Source organism: Anarrhichthys ocellatus, unplaced genomic scaffold, assembly GCF_004355925.1.
Source record: "Anarrhichthys ocellatus isolate YVR2014 unplaced genomic scaffold, GSC_Weel_1.0 scaffold57, whole genome shotgun sequence".
Taxonomy (NCBI): Eukaryota; Metazoa; Chordata; class Actinopteri; order Perciformes; family Anarhichadidae; genus Anarrhichthys; species Anarrhichthys ocellatus.
In genome coordinates, this window is record NW_022280087.1 from 2,065,816 (window position 1) to 2,088,469 (window position 22,654).

A 22,654-nucleotide genomic window follows, 5' to 3' on the forward strand; every position below is an offset into this window, starting at 1 on the left:
GTTCCAGAACCAGTGCTATGCGTGGAGGTAAGTCAACTATATCTAGTTTGTACCGCTCCACCTCCTGCACCAGCTCCGGTTCCGCCAGTGAGGTGACGTTCCACGATCCTAGAGCAATTCTGCTTTGACAGGGCTCGGCAAGTATAGGTCCCCGCCCTTGCTTGCCTGCATGAAGGTGCTGTCAGTGTTTTGCCACACCTTTATGTAAGCACCATCATACCCTCATATCTTCATCTTCATTAAAAAGGCTTTGCTCGTATTCAACTGAAAATTTTAAAGATCCCCTCCTTAAGTTTTATTGTTTTAAGTCACAGAAATGTGTCTGATTTGGTTTTTCCACAAAAAGATTCAGTCACCTTTTTACATATTATATTTTAAATGAATTAACTCAAACCCAGAATCTATGAACATGCAAACATTTTTCATTTAAAAAGTTAAATGTAATGAAAGACAAGCATGCATAGAAAACCTCAATCGCTAATTTACAATAAGGTAAGGGATATACAAAGACGTCACTTTCTAATGTAAGGGGTAGCCCAGTGTTTTAAACTATAGTGCTCCACCCTATGGCCGCAAGAAAAACACTTATTAAGGTTTAGGAAAAATATCATGGTTGGGCTTAAACTAAGAGCTTAAAATACGTAAAACGAACAATGCAACATAAGTACAGAAAACGTAACTTTAAAATAACTCAATAACACATGAACACCAATGAAAGTTCTCTGTTTGTTTGACATAGTCCCTCCCTCCTACCCTATGTGGGTTCTTTCGGTCTTTATGCTATGTCATCACACTCCCAGAGCATTTTCTCTCAGCATCTAATAATGATGGTGATGAGTTTACATTGGAGTGACTTGAAAGCCTTGTGCGTCTTATACAGACGTAAAAGGGTGCTTTGTGCGTTGGTATCCGACACTGAAGGGCATGACAAAGCATCGATATTTGAGGCTCTGGGAATAAGACCGGGCTGGACAGCTGCATAACATTAGTGACCTATCCCTTAGGATATACTGCCCAAGTGATTAATATAATAAGTGGCTATTGACATATGTACCTCTCCATATCAATATGAGTTCAGATTCATTCCACACAATGAGCCCTGCCTATGCGGTCAACATGAGAACTAAAGTTACAATAGTAAATTCATAAGTAATCTAGGTTTCCTGATTTTACTAATGTTTTGCCTTCTTTAACAAATAGAAAAGTACAGTAGTTGTTGTGTCTTGATCAAGCCCTCAGAGAGTGAGTTGCTGACTGTTTATCTGATCCCTCCAGTCTCCTGTGCTAAAGACCCAGACAATCACCATCTCAGACATCACCAACTCCCTGAGAGGAAGTGTGACCTACAAGGACATCCCCTTAGTTCACACTGAGACCAAGACCATCACATACGAGTCAGCAGAGGTGAGGGGAATTCTGGGAATTATTCACAAAAAAGTAAGATTTCAGTTTCTACAGGCCTTGATTAAATTCCAGTTTAAGTCTTAATTATCTCATGTTGTATGCAGTGCAGTTATTTTTACAGATGTGCTTGTACACATCTTTACATATATTCACTGTGGACAGCCTAAGCCTGAAATATTGGCCCTTGTCTGACCCATGCAAATATGTTGAAATCAGGCTAAGCTCAGGTCATTCATTGGGATATTATACTTTTTTCCATCCTTGGCTCCTTTACGTTAGTAGAAATGGTCATATATTACAGTATGTCCAGGGATTAACACAGGTCCTGAGGCTATAGTTGCCACACACTGGGCGGCTGTGGCTCAGAAGGTTGAGTGGGTTGCCCATATATTAGGGTTTGGTAATCCCCATTTCCTCCTCATGTGTCACAGTGTCCTTGGGAAAGACACTGAACCCTTAAATGGTAGGTCGCTACCATGTGGGAGTGTGAGAAAATTTGTAAAACACTCTGGATAGAAGTGCTAAATAAATGCAACAATTTACAGTAACTCAATCACATGCAGTGGTATAGTGAATGGACATTTTAGATTAAAAAAATGTCAAGAGAATGTCAACAATTTGACCAGACATGCAAAGGCAGCTGAAGTTTGGTTGGTAACAAGAAGTTCTGAGGTTCAATAACCAGCTCTACTTCCATGTGTGGTTAGAATGTCTTTAAAAGTCTTACAATTAAATGAATTACAAATCACACATACAAATAACAGATAGGAGAGTTAAGTATGTTTCAGTTTATTAATTTGAGGTTCTTTTGTAACACTTAAAAGGTGTCTCTCCCACAGCCAGTGGACGGCATGACAGTGAGGGACTCAGGAGTGCTGCTGAGCGCCCAGACCATCACCTCAGAGACCATCAGCACCACCACCACCACCCAGATCACCAAGGTCTGTTCACTTCACTAACAGCCCCACAGTCAGTCAATACAGAACAATACAGTAATAATCGATCCCTACTTATCCCTACTCAGTCACTTCTGTCAGTGGTATTGAGTCTTCATAACACAATATTTAAGTATTTGCTGGAGAGTAACTGAGTAAACTGGCCTACCACTTCTCATCTCCATCAAAAACATGAACGTGGCTAGAATGCCAAAGTCATAATGTAGATACCTGGCTAGCCCCCAATGTATTTTTGCTGTGGATTTCTTTCATTGATGCATTTTAAACAAAATTCTCAAAATTGTCCATATTAGCCAAATGGGTATCTGCTACTGAAATTACAATAAAAAAAAGAAATTCATGTAAACAACTCTTTTATTGCACTCAGGTTTTTGAGGCAATAATGAGATGTTGTTTTTTCTGATGTTTTGTTGTTTCTATTTCATTCTTCCTGACCGCCAGACGATGGTGCTTTAGCACTGGATATATCCACCTTGCATATGTGCAGGTCTAGTCTTTATACCAACAAAGTCACCTTCTACCATGCAATGACATAGGGCGCACGTCCCAGTATAAAACCATAACGTCATCACACAATCTGTGTTAATCAAGCTGTGCACTGCTACTGTATGATAACTTTTGTTTAGAATGTTTGAGAAACGCTCTGACACGGTCGTGGTAAATTTAGCCTAGGTTGTGTGTAGGACTGCAACACACAGTGGCTGACTAGCATTGTATTTAGGATATTTGTGTATTGTTGTTGAGTTTGAACGCAGTTCAATAGTAGCATAAAATTGGTTGTGGCATATTTTGTGTGTAGTTTTGTTGGACTCACCCTCTTCATGTGTTGAGCTGTAACTCCTGTAATGCGCACTCTACATGGAGGATGGCCATGATCAGTGCCCTGCCTGATAAGGATATCCAGTGCTACAGAACCACCATCTGGCAGAATTCATAGAACCATAGTTACATATGCAACTCTCGGCTTGTACTGAGACAAACCAAATTTTCTTTCAGCTGTATTTATTTTAGTTGGAAAGACAAATTAATTTGAACTTGAACCTAAAATGTTGCAACTTCGTCCTTAAATTTAACAAAGATTTAAGAACTATTATTTTGTAAGATCATGCATAGTGTTGTTGTTGGATGCCAATAAAAGTATTTTTTGCATGCTGTGGAGTAGTAGACACACATTTGATTTTGAATATGGACAGGAAAACCCAGCGACATACCTTAAACGTGAGTCAAAGTTACCGTGTGTGGTAAAAGGAACAGAAGCATGTTAGTGTGCTAAAACAACTGGAAGGTAGTTATTGTAGTTAACTAATATTACCCCACTTGTCAAGACCGTCAGCTACTGTTATAACTGAGTCATAACTCAGTCAAATATAAACACAGAGACAGCATACATTGTTTACATTCAGTGTGATTTACACTCCGATGCCCATCATGAAATAAACCATACCATAAATCCACTTTGAAATTAAAGATTTAAAAAAAAACTCATTATTGGAACTGTAGTTAACTTAGAGCTGAGATCTTCAAAATTTAGAGCATCATTATTCATTTCCACAATGTCAGGTCTGGAGGATTTAATTACCAATAAGCCTCCTAAATTGTCACAATATCCACTGAATTCCCCTGAACCCTTGTCCAGAGTGGCTCTACCGTCCCACACAGCATTGACTGACTGGACTGGGTGGTTGGGCTACCCGGCTCCGACACTCTTCTCATGTTAACAACCATGCAAAGAGCTCGGCATTGTTTTTAGTTTATTAAGATGAACAAAGAGATGCAGATAGAAGCTCATTTTGAATACTGTCATTCATTGTAATGTCATTCATTGTCCATCTTTAAGAGTAACTAAACCCAAGAGTTTTGGCTTAAGTGCCTCTACTACTCTAATACTTTTCCAAAAAAAGTATCAACATGTGCAAAGGGGGAGGAGACACGTCACATGTATTGTCGCCTCATTTTCGATAACCAGTGTAGCATTACAATCACAGCACAAGTCTTTTCTCTCTTTTCTGAGGACTTGAAATAAAACCATCAGCATATAATCAAATCTGGTGAATCAGTGCACTGAACCCCTGACGAACGCTCTTCTCAGAAAACACTTTAAAATCAAAATGCTTAAAATTGTGATATTTCATCAAAAACATTTTATTCTACATTTCTCATTTAACATTTTGCCCCAAATGAACCATTTACTCTCAACAGATCCTGTTAAAAAAACATGAAACTCTGTGCTCCTCAGTGGAACTATGAAGCCATGATTGTATAGCATGTTGAGCCTCCATTTTTTTTTTCCAACATTGGTACACTTGTGGCAACTTGGAAACATTTTGGATGCAGATTCCTTTGTTTGCAAATTTTTGTAAAATAAATGATCATGGAAATTCAACTTGCATTTTTTTGTTTTTATGATTTATGGCATTGTAACTGTGTTATACTGCACAAAATACATTTTTGAGTTATCTCTACTTCTAGCCATGATTGTGCTGTTTCCATCGAGGTTCAGGACTTTTGTATTGCAGTGAAAATCAAGGCCACCAAGAGAAATATGTGGCAGGAGCAAAATACACCCTGAAACTGCTTAGGGCTCAGAGAGTAAATGACTGATTATCTGGAGATATTCTTACACTGTGACAAAAGTGTGGGGATGAGAATGGCTAGTTAGCTAGCTAGCTTGTTAATTCCTTGGTGATTTCAGGCTGCAGTTACAGAACATATGAAAGTACCACATGAACTGCTGGGCTTGGTCTACGGGGGTTTAGTTACTCTCTAACAACAATGTTCCTGGCTATCAGCAGCACACCACTCTCTTTCTCCCCAACTCACTCTTCCTCAGTGGCATCTGCCCTGTGACTGGCCCATACTACATGAAGTGATGGACATGTGCATGTTAAGGTGCATCTATGGTTAAGACCCATATTAAGAGACCCTAATTGTTTTGGATATACTGTATGCACAAAACATAACTACATTGGAGGATGTCTAAGACATCATTTATAACAGCCTGCTGATGTTGCCAGTTGAATCTAGTACAACCAGCAGAAAAATACCATGTACAATGTTTCCAGTTGTTGTTGTTGCCAGTCTTGTTGTTTGTACTTTCAAATTCTTCAATAAGACATTGCTTTACTTGATCTTTCACACATCCTTTCCTTTGCAGCATCCTAAAAAAGTTGTGTCTGGCATCCCTCCCAATGTGGATTCTGTTGTCATCCAAAATGTAGAGGGACATTAAAGATGGATTGTGGTTTGGCATGTTTTTCATAGCGGACGTTTTAGCTTGTGTCATGTCTCTGTTGTAGACGGTTAAAGGAGGAGTCTCTGAGACTCGCATTGAGAAGAGAATCGTCATCACTGGAGACACTGAAATTGATCACGACAAGGTGAGTAACGTAACTGATGGAAGAAGATCAGTATTGTTCCATGCTTCACTCTTCAAACTAAATGAAATAATGCAGTTTTCCCCAAAGCTCTGCAGGCAGCATGTGACGTAATTCAGTGTTGGCTCATATATTCCCACAGATTTCTGCTTGAAATGTTTATGTACCTAATATGTGAAGCTGGAATTACTTTGTAGGCATAATTTGCCTCATAGAGCAATTGTGTTCATATATCAAGTAAATCTGTTCTGCATGCAAGTCATTTTAATTAAACTCATTAATCATTTCCTACTTAACGAGCCTGGATTGTTGTCCTTTCTCCAAAGGCTTTGGCTCAGGCCATTAAAGAGGCAAAAGAGCAGCACCCAGACATGTCTGTTACCAAAGTGGTTGTACACCAGGAGACAGAGATCAGCCCAGAGTAAGACAGACTGATGCTTTGGAAGGTGAGTGTCCACCCTTCATCCACCCTTTACTTTTTCCATTCTCTGGTCTGAATGAAACACTTGACAGGCTGGTCCAGAGAGGCAGAGGAGGTTGCTGCTCCACTCATTTTGAGAGGCAAGAGGAAGATCAAAGCATAAAATAAGAGTAATTGGTGGAAATAAACCCTAACCAAATCTCAGTATCATTTATAAAATATGTTCCTCTCTTCTTTGGAAAAAAATCTTATATTAAAATGCTTCAACTGCAGGACAGGCAAGAAAGTGGTGGTGGGGGACCAGAGGATGGACTCCTGCTGTCCTCCACTCTATAAATCAAATGCAGTCCATTTTTTTCATGCAAATCTGTGATTGTCCAAAACAATTAAAAGAGAGGACGTCCTGCCTTGGGTTGTTACCAATCAAACAACCAGGACACAATAGTGTCATTGCATTGGTCCAATGGTAATTTCCAAATGTCATCTTCAATTCTCTACCACTGTATTGTACATGTTGAACTGGCAATAAAGCGATAATAGTATCGTTCTTAGAATAAATTATAACCCTAAGCGAAAAATAACAGAAATAACTTGATGCTGTGGTTTGTTCTCCTCCTGTCCTCCCCAATTTTTGGAGTCACCAGCCACCACTGATATGCACAGCAACTGCCCTCTACTAGTTGAAACCTTGCTATTGCAATTTAATTTTGATATTAGCTGATCTGGAGCCAGGTAACGTATATGGAACCATCTTTTGTTTCCAACCAATGCCCCTCCCCCCCCCTAGCGAGTAGCGCTAGCAATTAGCATATGCTTATTGAAATGGATATTGCCTTTTTGAATGGTATAAGTTAAAAACAGTAAAGTTATTCTACATATCAAAGTAACGTAAACAAAGCCCAGCAGTTCATGTGGTGCTTTTATCTGTTCTGTATCTGTAGCATGAAAACATGTTGGAATAAGTAAGCTAAATTACTAACTAGCCAGCCCTGAGTAAAATTAAACAATATCCATCCATATCCACCTGCTCCACTCTGAGCTGTTGAGCCTGATGCTTGGCCCCCACTTGGTCTCTCTGTCTCTCTTTATGTCTAATACATCCTATTGTATTAATAATTACCTGTAGACTATCATATCACTATTTTTAAGCAAGATTTTGAGGAATAGATTCTCAGGTAGTGCTGAAGCACCTGAAATCAGGATTACCACATTATAATTTATTTTCTGAGCTTAGTGATCTCATAGAAACCAACTGCCGAACTTTGCCTGCAAGCTGTATTGGGAATGTTTCGTACCAGACACAGTCCAGATCTGACTCTGTAATTAAATGCTGTTGTAGGGAATCAGACTCTGAATACACAGGTAATGGTAAATGGACTTGTGCTTGTAATTATATAGCACCTTTCTGGTCTTCTGACCACTCAAAGCTATTTAACACTACATGTCATCATTCACCCATTCACACCCATTCAGACACTGATGACAGGGACTACCATGAAAGGTGCCACCTGCCCATCAGGACTAACCATTCACATCCCTTCACACACCGCAGGAACACACTACTGTAGCAATTTGGGGTTAAGTGTCACCGACACACATTGACATGTACTGTGGAGCCGGGGATCGAACCACCGAACCGTCAGCAAAGTCATTTAAAACTGTTGCCCACCCCAATATTATTAGTAAATCTGCATGGTAACAGAAACAAGTCTATTTCAACATGAAACAAGGTGCCTCAGCTGCATGACGTTCAATAATGGGGCCCATGTGTCTTTATTGTGACCTTGTTTATGTGGTTTTAAAGGGTCCAGGCTGGGAATCTGGTGCCGTTTAGCCGGTTGACAGTCTGATTTGTAAACACACCTCCCAGTCTAGACAGGGGTTGAAGCCCTCAGTGCTGTCTGATAGACTAAGAAGGCATGGTGGTGAGCAAATCAGCTAAAGTAAAAGTTCGAACATTATTAGTGATATAAGTCTGTGTAATCCTTCGGGGCACACAGGAGAAAAACAAGATCAAGGTCAGTTGATTGGCTCGGAGTGTTAAAACTGCAAAATGGAATGGGTAGATCAAAGTGAAAACAATGGCACAGCTACAGTCACCCAGAACTGTAGACGCCAGCTTCTATGATCCCAGCCTGTCATGTCATGTGATCGGTAGCATGCAGACACTAGAGCTAAGAGGGCTCATTTAATGATCAAGAGTATCCCAGCATACATTGCCATCAACCAGCAGTGATGACGAGGATGTAAGCCAAACCTACAACTTTTATCATGTTGTTCTACAACTGCTAATGTATTTTGATGAGTACTGTGAGGCAGCATTGAGGGTTTAAATGATCCATGTCCCTCTCTGTTATACTGGCACATTAAATCAACCTCAATGTGTTTACATCAGAGTGAGGCCTAAGAACGCTAACGACTACGTCTTTTTCCTGAGTCATTCCACATGTTCATTACACTGTTCTATATGCAGAAACCATTCCTCTCAACCTGGACTGAAATGCGACTCCTCTGGATACTCTAATTAAATGTCTTGTTGCTTCAGTAAAAGCTGGGACAATACAACATTTTTCCTGCTTTCCTTCTTGGTTTTCATAAACCGGAGTAAACTCATACAGCTTAATAGGAAGATAGATCTATTTCACCATTAACCCAGGGTTTTTGCCCTGTATTAACTGTTCAGCTATATAGTGAGGGGAGGTGTTAAAATGAATGCACTTTGTTATCAAATTAAAAGACCTTCGGAGATCATACAGAAAGCACTTTTTTTCATTCTGCTAGGAACTCACAAAATCAGCACTATTGAATGAACACAAACAGGATGTCCTCTTTTCTTGATCAATTGAGTATAATGTACATTTCCACAGCTCTAATTCCATTAGTACAATAACAGAGTCAATAGAGTCATCAATGTCAACACAAAAGTTTACATTGAAAACCCTCTAACAGTTCAAGGAGCCTCATCCCTCCCCTTCCTGGTAGGCTTTTAATGTGAAACATCTGCAGGACATATTGAGTTAGAAGCTTTACATAAGTCCCAAAAAATGGAATTGATTGGCGATATTTAGTGAATTTAAATATTATTTGTAAAAAAAGAGAAAGTGTTTTCAACAGAGTGGTAATTATCACATGATTATTTTGTTGTGTTGTTTGAATAAGGGCTGTGGAAATATCCATGATGCTTAATTTACCATGTGTTACAACAACAATTATGGCAAAGGCTTTTCTACAGCGACTTGAGTTTTTTACCTGACCTTTATTGTTTGCTCATTGCAACCACCAGTATCATCATTTACAGTATTATCATGCCAGTATCATATGACGTTGCTCAATTTACTCTTTATACGTAACTCTTTATTATGACAGTACTAGCCCAACTATCATAAAAAATCTTTTGTATTTTCTTCTTTCCACTTATTCCTATTCTGGTCGTTATTGACCTTTTTCTTTCTGTGCTCATATATGTGATTTTGCTGGTGTTTTCATGTGTTTGGATCTGAAATACTGAGGTTTGGCTGTTAAAATCCACTAAAAATAGCTTTCTCTTCTTTTCTTTCTCTGGTCAGCTGTCAATCTCTCTTTCTCTCAATCTACCAATCCTTCAACCACGTTAGTCCTCTCAGCTGCCCTACCCTCCCCCCCTTACTTGTGTCTCCATCACACCATTTCACCGCAGCACCCCCAGCCATCACACCCAACTGCACTGTCTACGACATGGACCACCAGACCACATCAGAAGGAACAAGCTTCAATGTCGAACTATGAACTTTAATCTCCATGAGTATGGAGTTTGGCCTGAAGGAGATGCCAGAAAATTCCCAAAGACCCTCCCATTATTCCCCACAATCCCCTCTGCTCCACTAAAGATCAACCGTGCTGGACTAATGAAAAAAACTTTCTTGAAGAGAAAAAAAAGAAATAAAGTACAGCATTTGTAGATTTATTCCTCTCCAATTTGTCTGGAGAGTTTAAGAAAATGTTCAAGGGCATTTGGTCTTTTAATCTTGAGATTACTGGTACTTTATTTTTCTACAGCTTTTCTTAACATCACAATTGGTTCGATAAATTGGAGGTCAAGTGTTTTTTAACCGTGTGTTCCAAGCAGCATTAATAAAGGGATTGTGGGTGACTTTCTTGGCATTGTACTCATCGGGACTCGAGGGTCACTCTCAAATGTAAACGTAAGTTTGGTATCATTTCTTGTACAGTAAATATTTTATTTTCCCTTTCAATGAGAAAAAAATATTTTTTCAATTTCTGTATAAAAAAAGATTAATTTTATCAAACCACATGGGCAATTACTCCTATCATCTTATTTAGAGTTCTGACTCATCATTTGTTGGGTGATCTTTTGATTGTTTTAGTTGTTGTTGTTGTAGTGCTTGTTTATCAGGACCAAGGAGACAACAGTGTATTGAAATGACCTTTATTTATTCCCACATCTGTCTTCTTTTTCTATGTTTATGTTTTAGATGTACTCAGCTCAGTTGTTTGTAACTTCATGATTTTGTATTGAGAGCTTTCCAGTTATCAGATAGTTCTAGTCATTTCTACAGAGCATGACATTAGTATCAACAGTATTGCTGCATATGTCTAACATTTCTACTTTTCTACCAAATGGGCAGTGTGTACTCATCCAGAGAGTACACACTCTCTAGTGGGAATTCAAATGAAAGTGACCTTAAACATGACAGATTACATTAGATTACTGCAGTTGAAAAATGAAGAGACAACACAGGATGATAGTGGCCCTAACTCAAGTCTTTACATTCACATTTGTTATTGATTATAACCCAATTAAGGCAATACTCCAATTATTGAAACTGCCACGTCAACACATTAACAAGGTTTTCTGGATAAAGCCGTTAATTACACTCATTAATTACACCAGTTCTTAAAATATAGTGAGTGAATATGAGGTGTCCTCACAAAGCGGAAAGGAGGATTCCAGTTTAAAACACATTTTTCCACTTTTGCCCATCATTTAAATCAGTTATGATAACATTTTACACATCAATAAATTGATGACGTCTGGGAACACAATAATATCACTATGAGGTTGATGGGTCGAGAAACATGAGCAGTCAGACAGATTGTAAAAAAGCCAACACTTAAGATTATCTCAAGATATGTCTCTGTTTGCACACGTGATTGCTTTTTATTGGATGGTACTGATGTTTCAAACAGTTCACCAATTATTTACTAGATAAGACAGAAATTCTAATGCCACAACCTGCTTTAGTAAAAGACAACTTAGAAATGGATTTCTGAAAAGTTTGTGCAACCCTATCCTGGTGAATGATAAGGAATGGCCAACACCACTGAAATATGACACAAGTTCAAATAAATTACATTTTGAACAGCCTTTCCTAAAATACATTATCCATTATGGTTGGAGAGGTTTTTTTTGTTTGTTGCATATTGGCTCTGAAAAGTTGTAATCATAGTGGTCATTTTGATGAAACTAAACTCAAGAATGAGCTCAGAACTACAGGTTTTGCTTTCAGTGTTGTTGAAACTGTTGGCTGCTGGTTATTTGTTGACTCATTTACAGTGCTATATGATAGGAATGAGTGTGACCCAAAACACAGACACAATTAAGAGATTTTAAGGGACATGTAAAACATTATCATCTGCATACAAATATGAATAAGAATATGGAGTGGCTGAGATGATTTAGGGAAACAAGGAAGACCAATACTATTTTCTTGTGGGTCACCTACAATAACTTTAGCACTTAATTTGGAGACATTCATCACAAAACATATTTGAAGGTACTTTTCATCTGAACCTAAAATTGCTCAGCCCTGTCTTATGCTTTCAATAGTGTAACACAATGTAGATAATTGACCCGGACATTACCGTTTATTACAATGAATGTAGCTGGCATACCATACATGATTATCTTCAAACTATTACCTTCACGTGGTTAGTCTTAATATTGGCATATTGCATTCATGCAAACACACTGTAACATTACATTGTTGATATTAAAACAATATATAACCTCCTGCTCAGTACACACTGCCCATTTTAAATCAAACACTATTTAGTATGGCATATGAAGTTTATACTTTGTTGATTTTTAAACATGATGCTTTTTTAGAACACAATATTCTGTACAGCCGAACATGTTCTTTCACTGTGCTGTAGTCTTCATCATGGCACTCCCTTTCTCGTTGGAAACAAGCAAATCAACATTTCTAAGTTCTTTCTTAATTGTGAAACTTCACTTTACCATCACAGGACGATGTAATAAAAGAGCACCATGCACAGAATAAACACAAATGTATCCATTGTTTTGATTAAATTCTGTCTCTAGTCCTGATTATGATATCACTGTTTACATTTGTCTTATGAAGATAGATAGTTAGATAGTTTTCAAAAAATAAAAAAAAGAGAGATTGCAATAATTAGCAAAGGTTTAAGCACCTTTTACACTAAAATTCAAGAGCTTAAAATCATGAATCCACTTGGGACACTGGGATCCAAATGAGGAAGATAAAAAAGAAAATCCACAAATACTGTTTCATGACATTTAAAAATCGAAACCCCGGCCCTCTTTATTTTGTATTATCTACCTACATTAAAAGCAGTGGCGGGCCGTGTATTTTATGAACCACCTCCTAATAACCTCATTATGACGCTAGCATGATGGGATGCTTCGTCATTAACGGACAATGCATAGAGTCAAAATCAATGTAATTAACACAATGACAAGAACAAACTCACAAAATACAGTCACATATATTTATATGACAACAAAGCAGGTAGAATAACATAAAACCCAAACAACACGATTCAACAGTTATTTGCACATTCCAGCAACACTGCAGCGCTAAAACATGTATTCCACCACACACTCAAGGGCACCATTCAAATATTGTTCACATCAGAGGGAACAATATTAAGCATATAATAAAAACGACACAATAGAAAAAATAAACACAGTAATAAAGCTACTGCAGATTAAAAAAAAAAGCAGTTCACTTACCAAAGCTGCTGTTCACTTAAAGACAAAGTCCATCCTCCTTTCTTTGTTAATGAAGAGTTTAATCTCACAGTTGTTCAGTACATCGGTGCGGTTCAGTTCCAGTAAGAAGTCCTTCTCGATTCATGGACGCCAGTGAAGACAGTCGAGCCTCCCCAGTTGTACTTCTTGAATACGTTTTAATGTGTTTGAGGCCTGAAAATGTCCGCTCGACAGAGGCAGCAGATGTTGGGATTATCACAGGCAAACATGCCAAAACGCTAAAAATGTTATGTCACGTAAAACTTCTTACATATTGTAGCGTGAGCGGGTCCTGCCCAACGTAAAGAAGGGCACCTAACACGGTGGTAACTCCGTCAGTAGTCCGACTTTAGGGGATTAGTGTCCCTCTTATGAGTCGGGAGTGTACCTTCGGCCTTTTATCTCACCCCGTAGCTGAATCGTTAGGATTTCGGAATTATTGTCTTTCTGAGAGTCTTGTATGGCTACGTCCTAGGCGCTCTCCGTAGGATGTAACCCTAACACCCAGTATGAGTAGTTACGTAGAACATCTGTACCTTACTACTGCCTATTTTAGTTTTCTCACCATTTTTGACTAACACTGCCAAGTCTTCACCCAGGGAACTTACCTTAAGCTCCTCTGGTAGAGTCTTTTGTCACGTATCGCACGTTTTAGTTTGAGTCCCAGTCACTTACAAATGGTAAGGCTGTGTTTTTATTAAAGTTTTCTCAAAACAATTACATAAAACAATTTCAACTCAAGGAAAGTCTATGTGGTGCAAAATATATCAGTCACTGTAAGCTGTCTTCTGATAGCAGAAATATCTCACAGGTCTTCTAAGAAGGGCATTCTAGTGTGATGGAGAATGTATACTTTACTAATTATCCTAATACTGTGAGATATTTACCTGTTTCTATTGTCCTTTTGGTGGTTTGACCTTTTGACTCGCATAGATAACACCTCAAGATGTGAAGATTCCCATGGGACAGCAAGGGTAATAAAATAATGTATTTGTGTGACAAAGCTCAGAAGAGGAAGGGGGTGAATGGAGGTGTCAATGGGCAGCTTGAAACTGCTGATGTATTGTTAGAATGTAAACATCTGATGTTCCCCCAACCTGCACTGGGGGGCTTGATAAGGAGGAGAAACACCTCTGACAGATTTCACTGTACTCTGTATGACTGATAGAGCCTTCTCTGCGCAGAGAATGAATGTTCCAAAGACAGACTTTCTTTTCTCAATGTTTTCTTATTTCAGTATTTGGTAATATAGAACTCACTCGGTAATATTGAATAGTTTTTCCACCACAACCTTGGCATCATGAACAGGATCCCTTGAAAGATCATCGGGAACCAACTGCGGACGGGGACTGATCATCCAGAAGGCTTCTCCTTCTGCACCTCAAATTCAGAGAGAGAGGAGCAATCTGTGGTTCCTGATCATCTTCACTGGGATCCGAAAGGACCTGATTGAGTCCAGATAGACTTCTAAACATCCGGTGAGATACTGAAATTTGGAAAATTGACTCTGAAAGATTGTTTTGGTTGTTTGTTTGTTTTTGTTTAGTTTTTTGTTTTTTTGTTAGTCAAATTGGGATTAGGAAGTGTACCGAGTGGGTTGCTTTGTGGATATTTGTTGGCCTCGTTTCATAAAATACTGTTCATGAAGTTTGGGTCATATGGTAATATAGGATACCACTTTTAGGAGTTTTCGAAGAATATTACTGAGTAAAGGAGGACGGGAAAACCAGGGTGAGTGTTTGATAGTCACGTTAAATACCTTAAAGGTTTAATATCTTACAGGTAGACGTTAAACATTGAAGTCCTTTAACCTAAGATGAAGAATCCGTAAGGAGACTGGAAAAGAAAAGATTAGACTTTGACTTTGAATCTGTAAAGATAAATCTGTTAAAGTAACGGCTTGACTTTGATTGTGCCATAAAGAAATCCAAAGACTGTGTTTAAGTGTACACTGACTGTGGTTCAAAATGGGTGCACACGGAAGTCAGGTTCCTCCGCCTGATGGGCCTAATGTCATTTTCATGAAGGACAAGTATGGTGAAATGAGTTGTCAGCATCTGAAGAAATGGGTTGATGTATGTGGGTTTCCTCAAGGAGGATCATTTAGCATAAATCAGATACAAAAGTTCCAGACGGAATTAGAGAAAATAGAGGGTGAAATCAGGAAGAAAAAGAAAACAAAGATCAAACAGTTGGAAATGATAGAAAGTCACAATAGAAGTTTGAAAATGTGGAAGGATGAATCTGAAAGTAGGGAAAGAAAGAAAGTGTGTAAAATGATGCCTAAAGTGGATAAACCGAGTGAAAAAGGAGCAGATAAAGCCTCTCAGAAATCTTCTCTCTATCCCTCACTGCACAGGGTGGATCCTGATCTCGACGCATGCCCTCCACCATATGTGCCCCCACCACCCGGTCCAGCAGCACAGCAAGGCCCACCCACACCAAGACAGCCTGACTTCGACTTATCTCCAAACAGCACTCCTGCCAGCAGCCTCACAAGCACAATCTCCTCCGTCGCCAACTTCATGCAGCAGGTCAACTAGGCAGCCCAGACAAGTCACAAGAGGACCTGGGGGCAACTGGAGGCACAGTGAGAAGTTCCTACCACCACTCATATGATACCAGAAGTGGACGAGGACCAAGAACAGACGACGACGAGGAAAGACTTGAACTTTCATTCCCGATGGTCCAAGTAGCAGGTCCAAATGGAGTGGTTTTCTGTTGTTGACCTTTCTAATGCTTTATTCAGTGTCCCTGTTCACCCAGACAGTCAGTTTTGGTTCGCCTTTAATTTCAACGGCAAACCGTACACATTCACACGTCTCTGCCAAGGTTATTGCGAGTCACCGACCCTGTACAATGAGGCCCTGAGGGATAGCCTAGCGCCCCTAGAGTTATCTCCAGGTACAGCACTTTTGCAGTATGTTGATGATTTGTTAATTACCTTACCCACCAAGAAGCAATGTGAACAAGACACTGTCACCCTTCTCAAGCATTTGGCAGCAGAAGGGCACAAAGTCAGCCTTTCTAAGATACAGTTTGTCCAGCAACAGATTACATTTTTGGGGCATTATATTTCCAATCAAGGAAAATCTATTTCCCAAAAACGCATCTCAGCCATTGTCAATCTGCCTATGCCACTCACTAAGAAACAGCTCATGTCATTTATGGGAATGGGTTCATATTGTAGATCTTTCATACCAAACTACGCTCCTTTAGAGGCTCCCCTCAGTGCTCTGATTCATGGTAAGAGGCTCTCCTCACATGATAAACTCTTATGGACTCCTGAGTCAGAACAAGCTTTTACAGAAGTCTGCTCCAACACTGGGTCTGCCTGACCCCACCAGGGCATTCATGTAGGCTGTAGACGAAAACAATGGCTGCATGACGTCAGTCCTTTTACAGTCTCACAGCGACAGACTCCGACCGGTAGCATATTTCTCTGCTAAATTAGATCCAGTCGCTGCAGGACATCCACGCTGTCTCCGTGCAGTGGCTGCCGCTGAAAAAGCCCTATTGGCGTCCAGAGATATCGTTGGTTACACCCACGTCACACTGCTCGTCCCTCATGCAGTGTCTCTTATTGTCCTCGAGCAGAAAACCTTGCATTTGTCTGCAGCAAGATGACTCCACTATACCATCTTGCTGGATATGCCAAATGTCACTGTTAAGCGCTGTAATGTAATAAACCCTGCCTCTCCTCTTCCAGGCCCTGACGATGCTGAGGAGCATAACTGTCTAGCAGAACTTCAAGTTATGTGCACAGCTCGCCCTGACCTATCTAAAACTCCCTTATTAACTAACCCTGACTTCATTCTTTATGTTGACGGTTCCGCATCACCTGACCCCAATACTGGAACTGATCGTGTTGGTTTTGTTGTTGTTTCAGTGTTCAAACCTGGTGTCTGGCCCTCTTCCTCATCACCTCTCAGCACAGGTAGCAGAGCTGGTTGCACTCACTGAGGCATGTAAATATGGCAGTGGTATGACTGTGACTATCTACACTGATTCCAGATACGCATTTGGGGTAGACCACGATTTTGGGGCCTTGTGGGCACACAGAAAATTCTTAAAATCTGATGGCAAACCCATCTTACACCATGCTAAGATCATTGATTTACTGGAAGCTATTATGCTCCCTAAAGCCATTGCTGTTTGCAAATGCACAGCACACACACATGCCACTGACACTGTCTCACAGGGAAATGCCAGAGTGGATGCCACTGCCAAAGCAGCAGCCCAGCTACCCCTGCCTGACTCGCCCCATCCTGAGTCACTCTCAAACACCATGGTTTCACTTCCCTCCTCTCTCTCTGCCCTCCAATCTATGTCAACACCGATAGAACGAGCTTTGTGGTCCTCATGTAGAGCCACATATAAGGACAATGTCTGGTGGGGGCCCGATGGTAAGCCATGCCTCCCTAAGCATCTTTTCCCTCATTATGCTAAGTTAAGGCATGCGTCGGATCATGCGTCAAAAGGGGGGATGCTAGATCTAATCAACACACATTGGTTCACTAAAGGCTTTTCAGCCTATGCTCAAAAACATTGCCAAGCCTGCATAACATGTGCAACACATAATGTAGGGCGACCAGTAAAAGTCACTCAACAGGCAGCTCACCCACCACCCACCCGACCCTGTGAACATCTAATGATGGATGTCATTGAACTAACTCCATCCGAAGGAAAGAAATACTGTTTAGTCGTAGTGGACATGTGGTCTAAATGGGACCACATATCCCATTTGTTTTCTCTGCCTCAAAACAAACAGCTACAGTAGTAGCAAAAGCCCTGCTCCGAGGAATAATCCCTCGCTGGGGCATCCCAACAAAACTCTCAAGTGACAATGGCTCTCATTTTGTTAATCAGGCCATCCAAGAGCTTAGCACCTATTTAGGCATTGACCTTCATTGTGAAACCATTGTACATACCACCCAGCCAGTGGAGGCGCTGTCGAACGAGAGAATGGAACTCTGAAAGCCAAACGAGCAAAGTGTTGTGAGGACACAGGCCTTCCATGGACCAAAGCCCTGCCTATTGTTTTGATGTACATGAGGATGAGAAAAAGAACACGCACAGGTCTAAGCCCTTTTGAAATCTTGTTTGCACCCCCTCCCCACATTGGTGTGGCATATCCAAAAGAATCCCCTCCCTCTACCACTGTTTGTGAAAATGCAATGCTAACTTACTGTGTTAACCTCTCTCGCGCCCTGTCCAGTATCAGACAACAGGTAGCAGCTGCCTTACCTCCTCCTGCCTCCAAACCACTCCACTCCCCCCAACCAGGAGACTTCATTGTGGTAAAAGACTTCAGGAGAAAGCACTGGCAAGCTAAGCGTTGGCAAGGACCGTTCCAGATTCTCCTCACTACCCACACGGCTGTAAAGGTGGCAGAACGAGCGACCTGGATGCACGCAAGTAAGAAAATACCTGCACCTACAGATTCACCAGAGCAATCTGACAGCGACATGCACACACAGACTTCTACGGATTCATAGGAAGTCTTACGTTGACCAAACACAACAGCTGAGTACGAGCCAAGCGCCGCTCCTGTTGCTACGCTGATTAACATAAAACACCATTCATGGAACTAGAGAGACACCTACACAAGGGAAAAACAAATTCACCATCGTGGGACGACAATGGAACACCAGATACCCTGGCATCCTTTTAGATGATATTGTTACCCAGAATCTCTTCTTTAACTGGGTATATAACATGTGTAACATTCATTGTATTTGTTTCTGAAAAGTGCATTCTACGACACGCTGTACGCTATACTTCCTCCCTTCTCCCTGACAATTTCGCCAACTTCTTTGACAAGAAGGTAAACGATATCAGGTCCTCCTTGTCTCAGCCCCCTGGTCCCTTTCCATCCTCTCCCTCACTCTCTCGGTGTCCCTGTCCACCATCTCCAGCACTTCCCCAACAGCTCTCCCTCCCCTCTCCACGCCCCATCTTACCCTATCTTGCTCCCCTCTCCCCTAACGAGGTCCTCAACCTTGTTACATCTAACCGTCCCACCACGTGCTCCCTTGACCCGATTCCCTCCCCTCTTCTTCAGTCTATTGCGACTGAACTCCTTCCTTTCCTCACCCACCTCATCAACACATCCCTTGTTTCAGAATGCTTTCCCACGGCTTTCAAGACTGCCAGAGTCACCCCCCTTCTAAAGAAACCATCACTTGACCACTCTGAGGTTTAGGAGTTCCTCAAAGTGCTCTTTCCACCGCCCGACGATGTCCCCTGTCCGGGTCAGCAGTTCCCCCCCCCTGCTGAGAACAGCCTGGGGTAAGCCCTGCTTTCCCTTCCTGAGTCGTCGGATGGTTTGCCAGAACCTCCTTGAGGCCAACCGAAAGTCCTTCTCCATGGCCTCCCCGAACTCCTCCCATGCCCGAGTTTTAGCATTCGCGACCACCGCAGCTGCAGCCCTTCTGACCTGCCGGTACCTGTCAGCTGCTTCAGGAGACCCCTGGGCCAACCAGGCCTTGAAGGTCTCCTTCTTCAGCTTGACGGCTTCCCTCACCTCCGGTGTCCACCACCGGGTTCTCGGGTTGCCGCCACGACAGGCACCGATGACCTTCCGGCCACAGCTCCTAGCGGCCGCGTCCACAATAGAGGCTTTGAACATGGTCCATTCGGATTCCATGTCCCCAACCTCCCTCGGGATGTGTGAGAAGTTCTTCCGGAGGTGGGAGTTAAAGACCTCCCGGACAGGGTCCTCCGCCAGACGTTCCCAGTTCACCCTCACTACACGTTTGGGCTTGCCGGGTCTTCCCCTGCCATCTGATCCAACTCACCACCAGGTGGTGATCAGTTGACAGCTCTGCTCCTCTCTTCACCCGAGTGTCCAAGACATATGGCCGCAAATCAAATGATACGATTACAAAGTCGATCATTGATCTCCGGCCTAAGGTGTTCTGGTACCAGGTACACTTATGAGCCACCTTATGTTCGAACATGGTGTTCGTTATGGCCAAACCATGGCACGCACAGAAGTCCAATAACAAAACGCCATTCGGGTTCAGATCGGGCAAGCCGTCCCTCCCAATCACCCCCCGCCAGGTTATTCCGTCATTGCCCACGTGAGCGTTGAAGTCCCCCAGGAGAACTATGGAGTCGGTAGGCGGCGCCCTTTCCAGGACCCCTCCCACCGACTCCAAGAAGGCCGGATACTCTGAACTGCTGTTAGGTGCATAAGCACAAACCACAGTCAGAGCCTTGCTCCCCGCAACCCGTAGGCGCATGGAGGCGACCCTCTCGTTCTCCGGGGAGAACTCCAACACAGTGGCGCTCAGCCGGGGGCTCGTGAGTATCCCCACTCCCGCCTGGCGCCTCTCACCCTGGGCAACTCCGGAAAAGGACAAAGTCCAACCCCTCTCCAGGAGCTTGGTTCCAGAGCCAGCGCTGTGTGGAGGTGAGTCCAACTATATCTAGCTGGTATCGCTCCACCTCCTGCACCAGCTCTGGCTCTTTCCCCGCTAGCGAGGTGACGTTCCACGTTTCTAGAGCTAGTCTATGCTGCCGGCGATCGGCTTGCCCAGGCCTCCCGCCTGACCCGCCGCCTGGTCTGCATTGCACCCGACCCCGATGCTTATCCCTGCGGGTGGTGGGTCCACAGGGTGGCTGCTCCATGCTGTTTATTCGGGCTGAGCCCGACCGGGCCCCATGGGCGAAGGCCCAGCCACCAGACGCTCGCCGACGAGCTCCCCTCCTGGGTCTGGCTCCGGGAGGGTGCCCCGGTTTCCCTGGTCCGGGTGAGGTGACTGAGTCCGTGGGCTGCTTTTCATTGGGATCGTTTTTGAACCGCTCTTAGTCTTAGTAATTCAAATACATTTTTTGGCATATATCATCTTGATAAATAATTTACCTAATCATAGAAAACGTATAAGGACCCAAACTGGTGCTATGATCTGCAGCTTGGGAAAAAACAACAGAAATAAAACATTGGAAGTGTTTTACTTTGCAGCTGGTTCAGTTCACCGTAGGGTTACCTTCTAAGAAGTGCAATGTCACCGTTTGTTTGGTACCAGTGGCGTTCCAACAGTGCCAAAGCAGCTGTTATGCACAGCTGTGGCTATTTATAGCACCCCTATCATTAATTTATCACATGTGCCTGTGAATCATCATCACAATCATCACTTTAAACCTCAGAACTTCAGATGATCAATGATAGCGCTCATAAACAGACTTTAAAGGCTTGAGGTCAAATGAATAGAGCTCTACGATTGGGAAATGATGACTCAAATGTAAATAGAAAATGGAGGAAATACAGAATTCAAAAGTAGTTTAATCAAAGAAAATCAGTGGAATTGGAACCAACGTAAAACAGTCTTTTATTATAAGGTTACATGTCTCACCTTATGTTTCTTCTCCACTATATCATTTTACCAACAGCTGGCTCAAGACAGCTTTGTGACCTGTCCTGAAGTCTGCATGGGGTGCTCATTTACCCGGCACATTCGTCTTTTATGAACACCAGTTTATACTTGGTGTTGTCAGAGCCCCAGAAGGTGTGAGGTCTCGGGGCCCACTTTGCCTGGATAGTAATACAGCCCTGCCCCCAGAACATTTGACCACATTGTTAACATTCAGTTGCTGTAACTGTCCATGCAAAATTCCATCAAGTCCTTCATACAAAGCCTTAGAGACATTATGTGTCCATAGTGTTGTTGTGACCATAGACCGTTCCTTTACCCCTCCTGTCACAGTTATCTGTTCTGATGTCTTTCAAACACAGGCTCCCTTGTTTCCTCTCCTCCCTCTAACACTGTGTCCTCGTCTACATTTCCTCCCTCGCTCTCTCTCTTCTTCTCTGCTACTCCTTCCCGCTGGCTGCTGCTGTCCTGTGCTGTGATTCGGAGTGACATATTCCCTGGAGCTCTGCTGTTTGTCTCCGTGATTGAGCATGGTGGTTGCTCTGTCCTGCCGTCACCCCTACTGTCCTCACTTGACAACTTACACCAGTCAGCACGACCAGTATTAAAGCTTCCTGATCACTGCCATGAGCACATTCCGCCTTTTTCACCATAATGAAGCTAACACTGTTGATCACTGAAGTGGGCTTCACAGTGACATATTTTTCCAAATAAGCTCTGTTCTGTTCTTGTTCTACACTCTGAATACACGGACACTGCATTGTTATGAAACTGGAGTCAAGGGACCACCACGGGTCTTTAAATATGTTCCATGGGTTTTAGGTCTCTGTTGCACTAATACAGTGCTTCTGTGGTTTGGTCTCTGACACGGTTTGTGTTCATGGGATTTTGGTTGGGAAAATGTTGTCATTCCAAAGATGAAACTATTTTAGGTCAAAATGTGCAATGGAAGGGATGACAGATAAATCAGTCAGTAGCTTGAATACTGGTAAGTGAAAGTACGTGAGCTATGTAACCTCCTACTGAGTGCTCTCTCTCTCTCTCTCTCTCTCTCTCTCTCTTTCTCTCTCTCTCTCTCTCTCTCTCTCTCTCTCTCTCTCTCTCTCTCT

At 42.1% G+C, this 22,654-nt stretch overlaps 1 protein-coding gene across 10 annotated transcripts in view; it reads left to right on the top strand.

Moving 5' to 3' along the window:
- LOC116396618 (protein 4.1-like) overlaps window positions 1-12,465 on the top strand; it is an 86,722-nt gene extending 74,257 nt beyond the window's left edge. For 7 of the 10 annotated variants that reach the window (XM_031871350.1, XM_031871342.1, XM_031871341.1 and 4 more), the window contains 5 exons: window positions 1,276-1,404; window positions 2,229-2,345; window positions 5,657-5,737; window positions 6,061-6,180; window positions 9,722-12,465. In XM_031871350.1, the coding sequence (XP_031727210.1) occupies window positions 1,276-1,404; window positions 2,229-2,345; window positions 5,657-5,737; window positions 6,061-6,159 (426 nt within the window). In that variant the 3' untranslated portion in view covers window positions 6,160-6,180; window positions 9,722-12,465. The remainder of the gene's footprint in view (window positions 1-1,275; window positions 1,405-2,228; window positions 2,346-5,656; window positions 5,738-6,060; window positions 6,181-9,721) is intronic. The other 3 variants (XM_031871340.1, XM_031871345.1, XM_031871347.1) reach the window with 3 other exon arrangements.
- The last annotated feature ends 10,189 nt before the right edge of the window (window positions 12,466-22,654 follow it).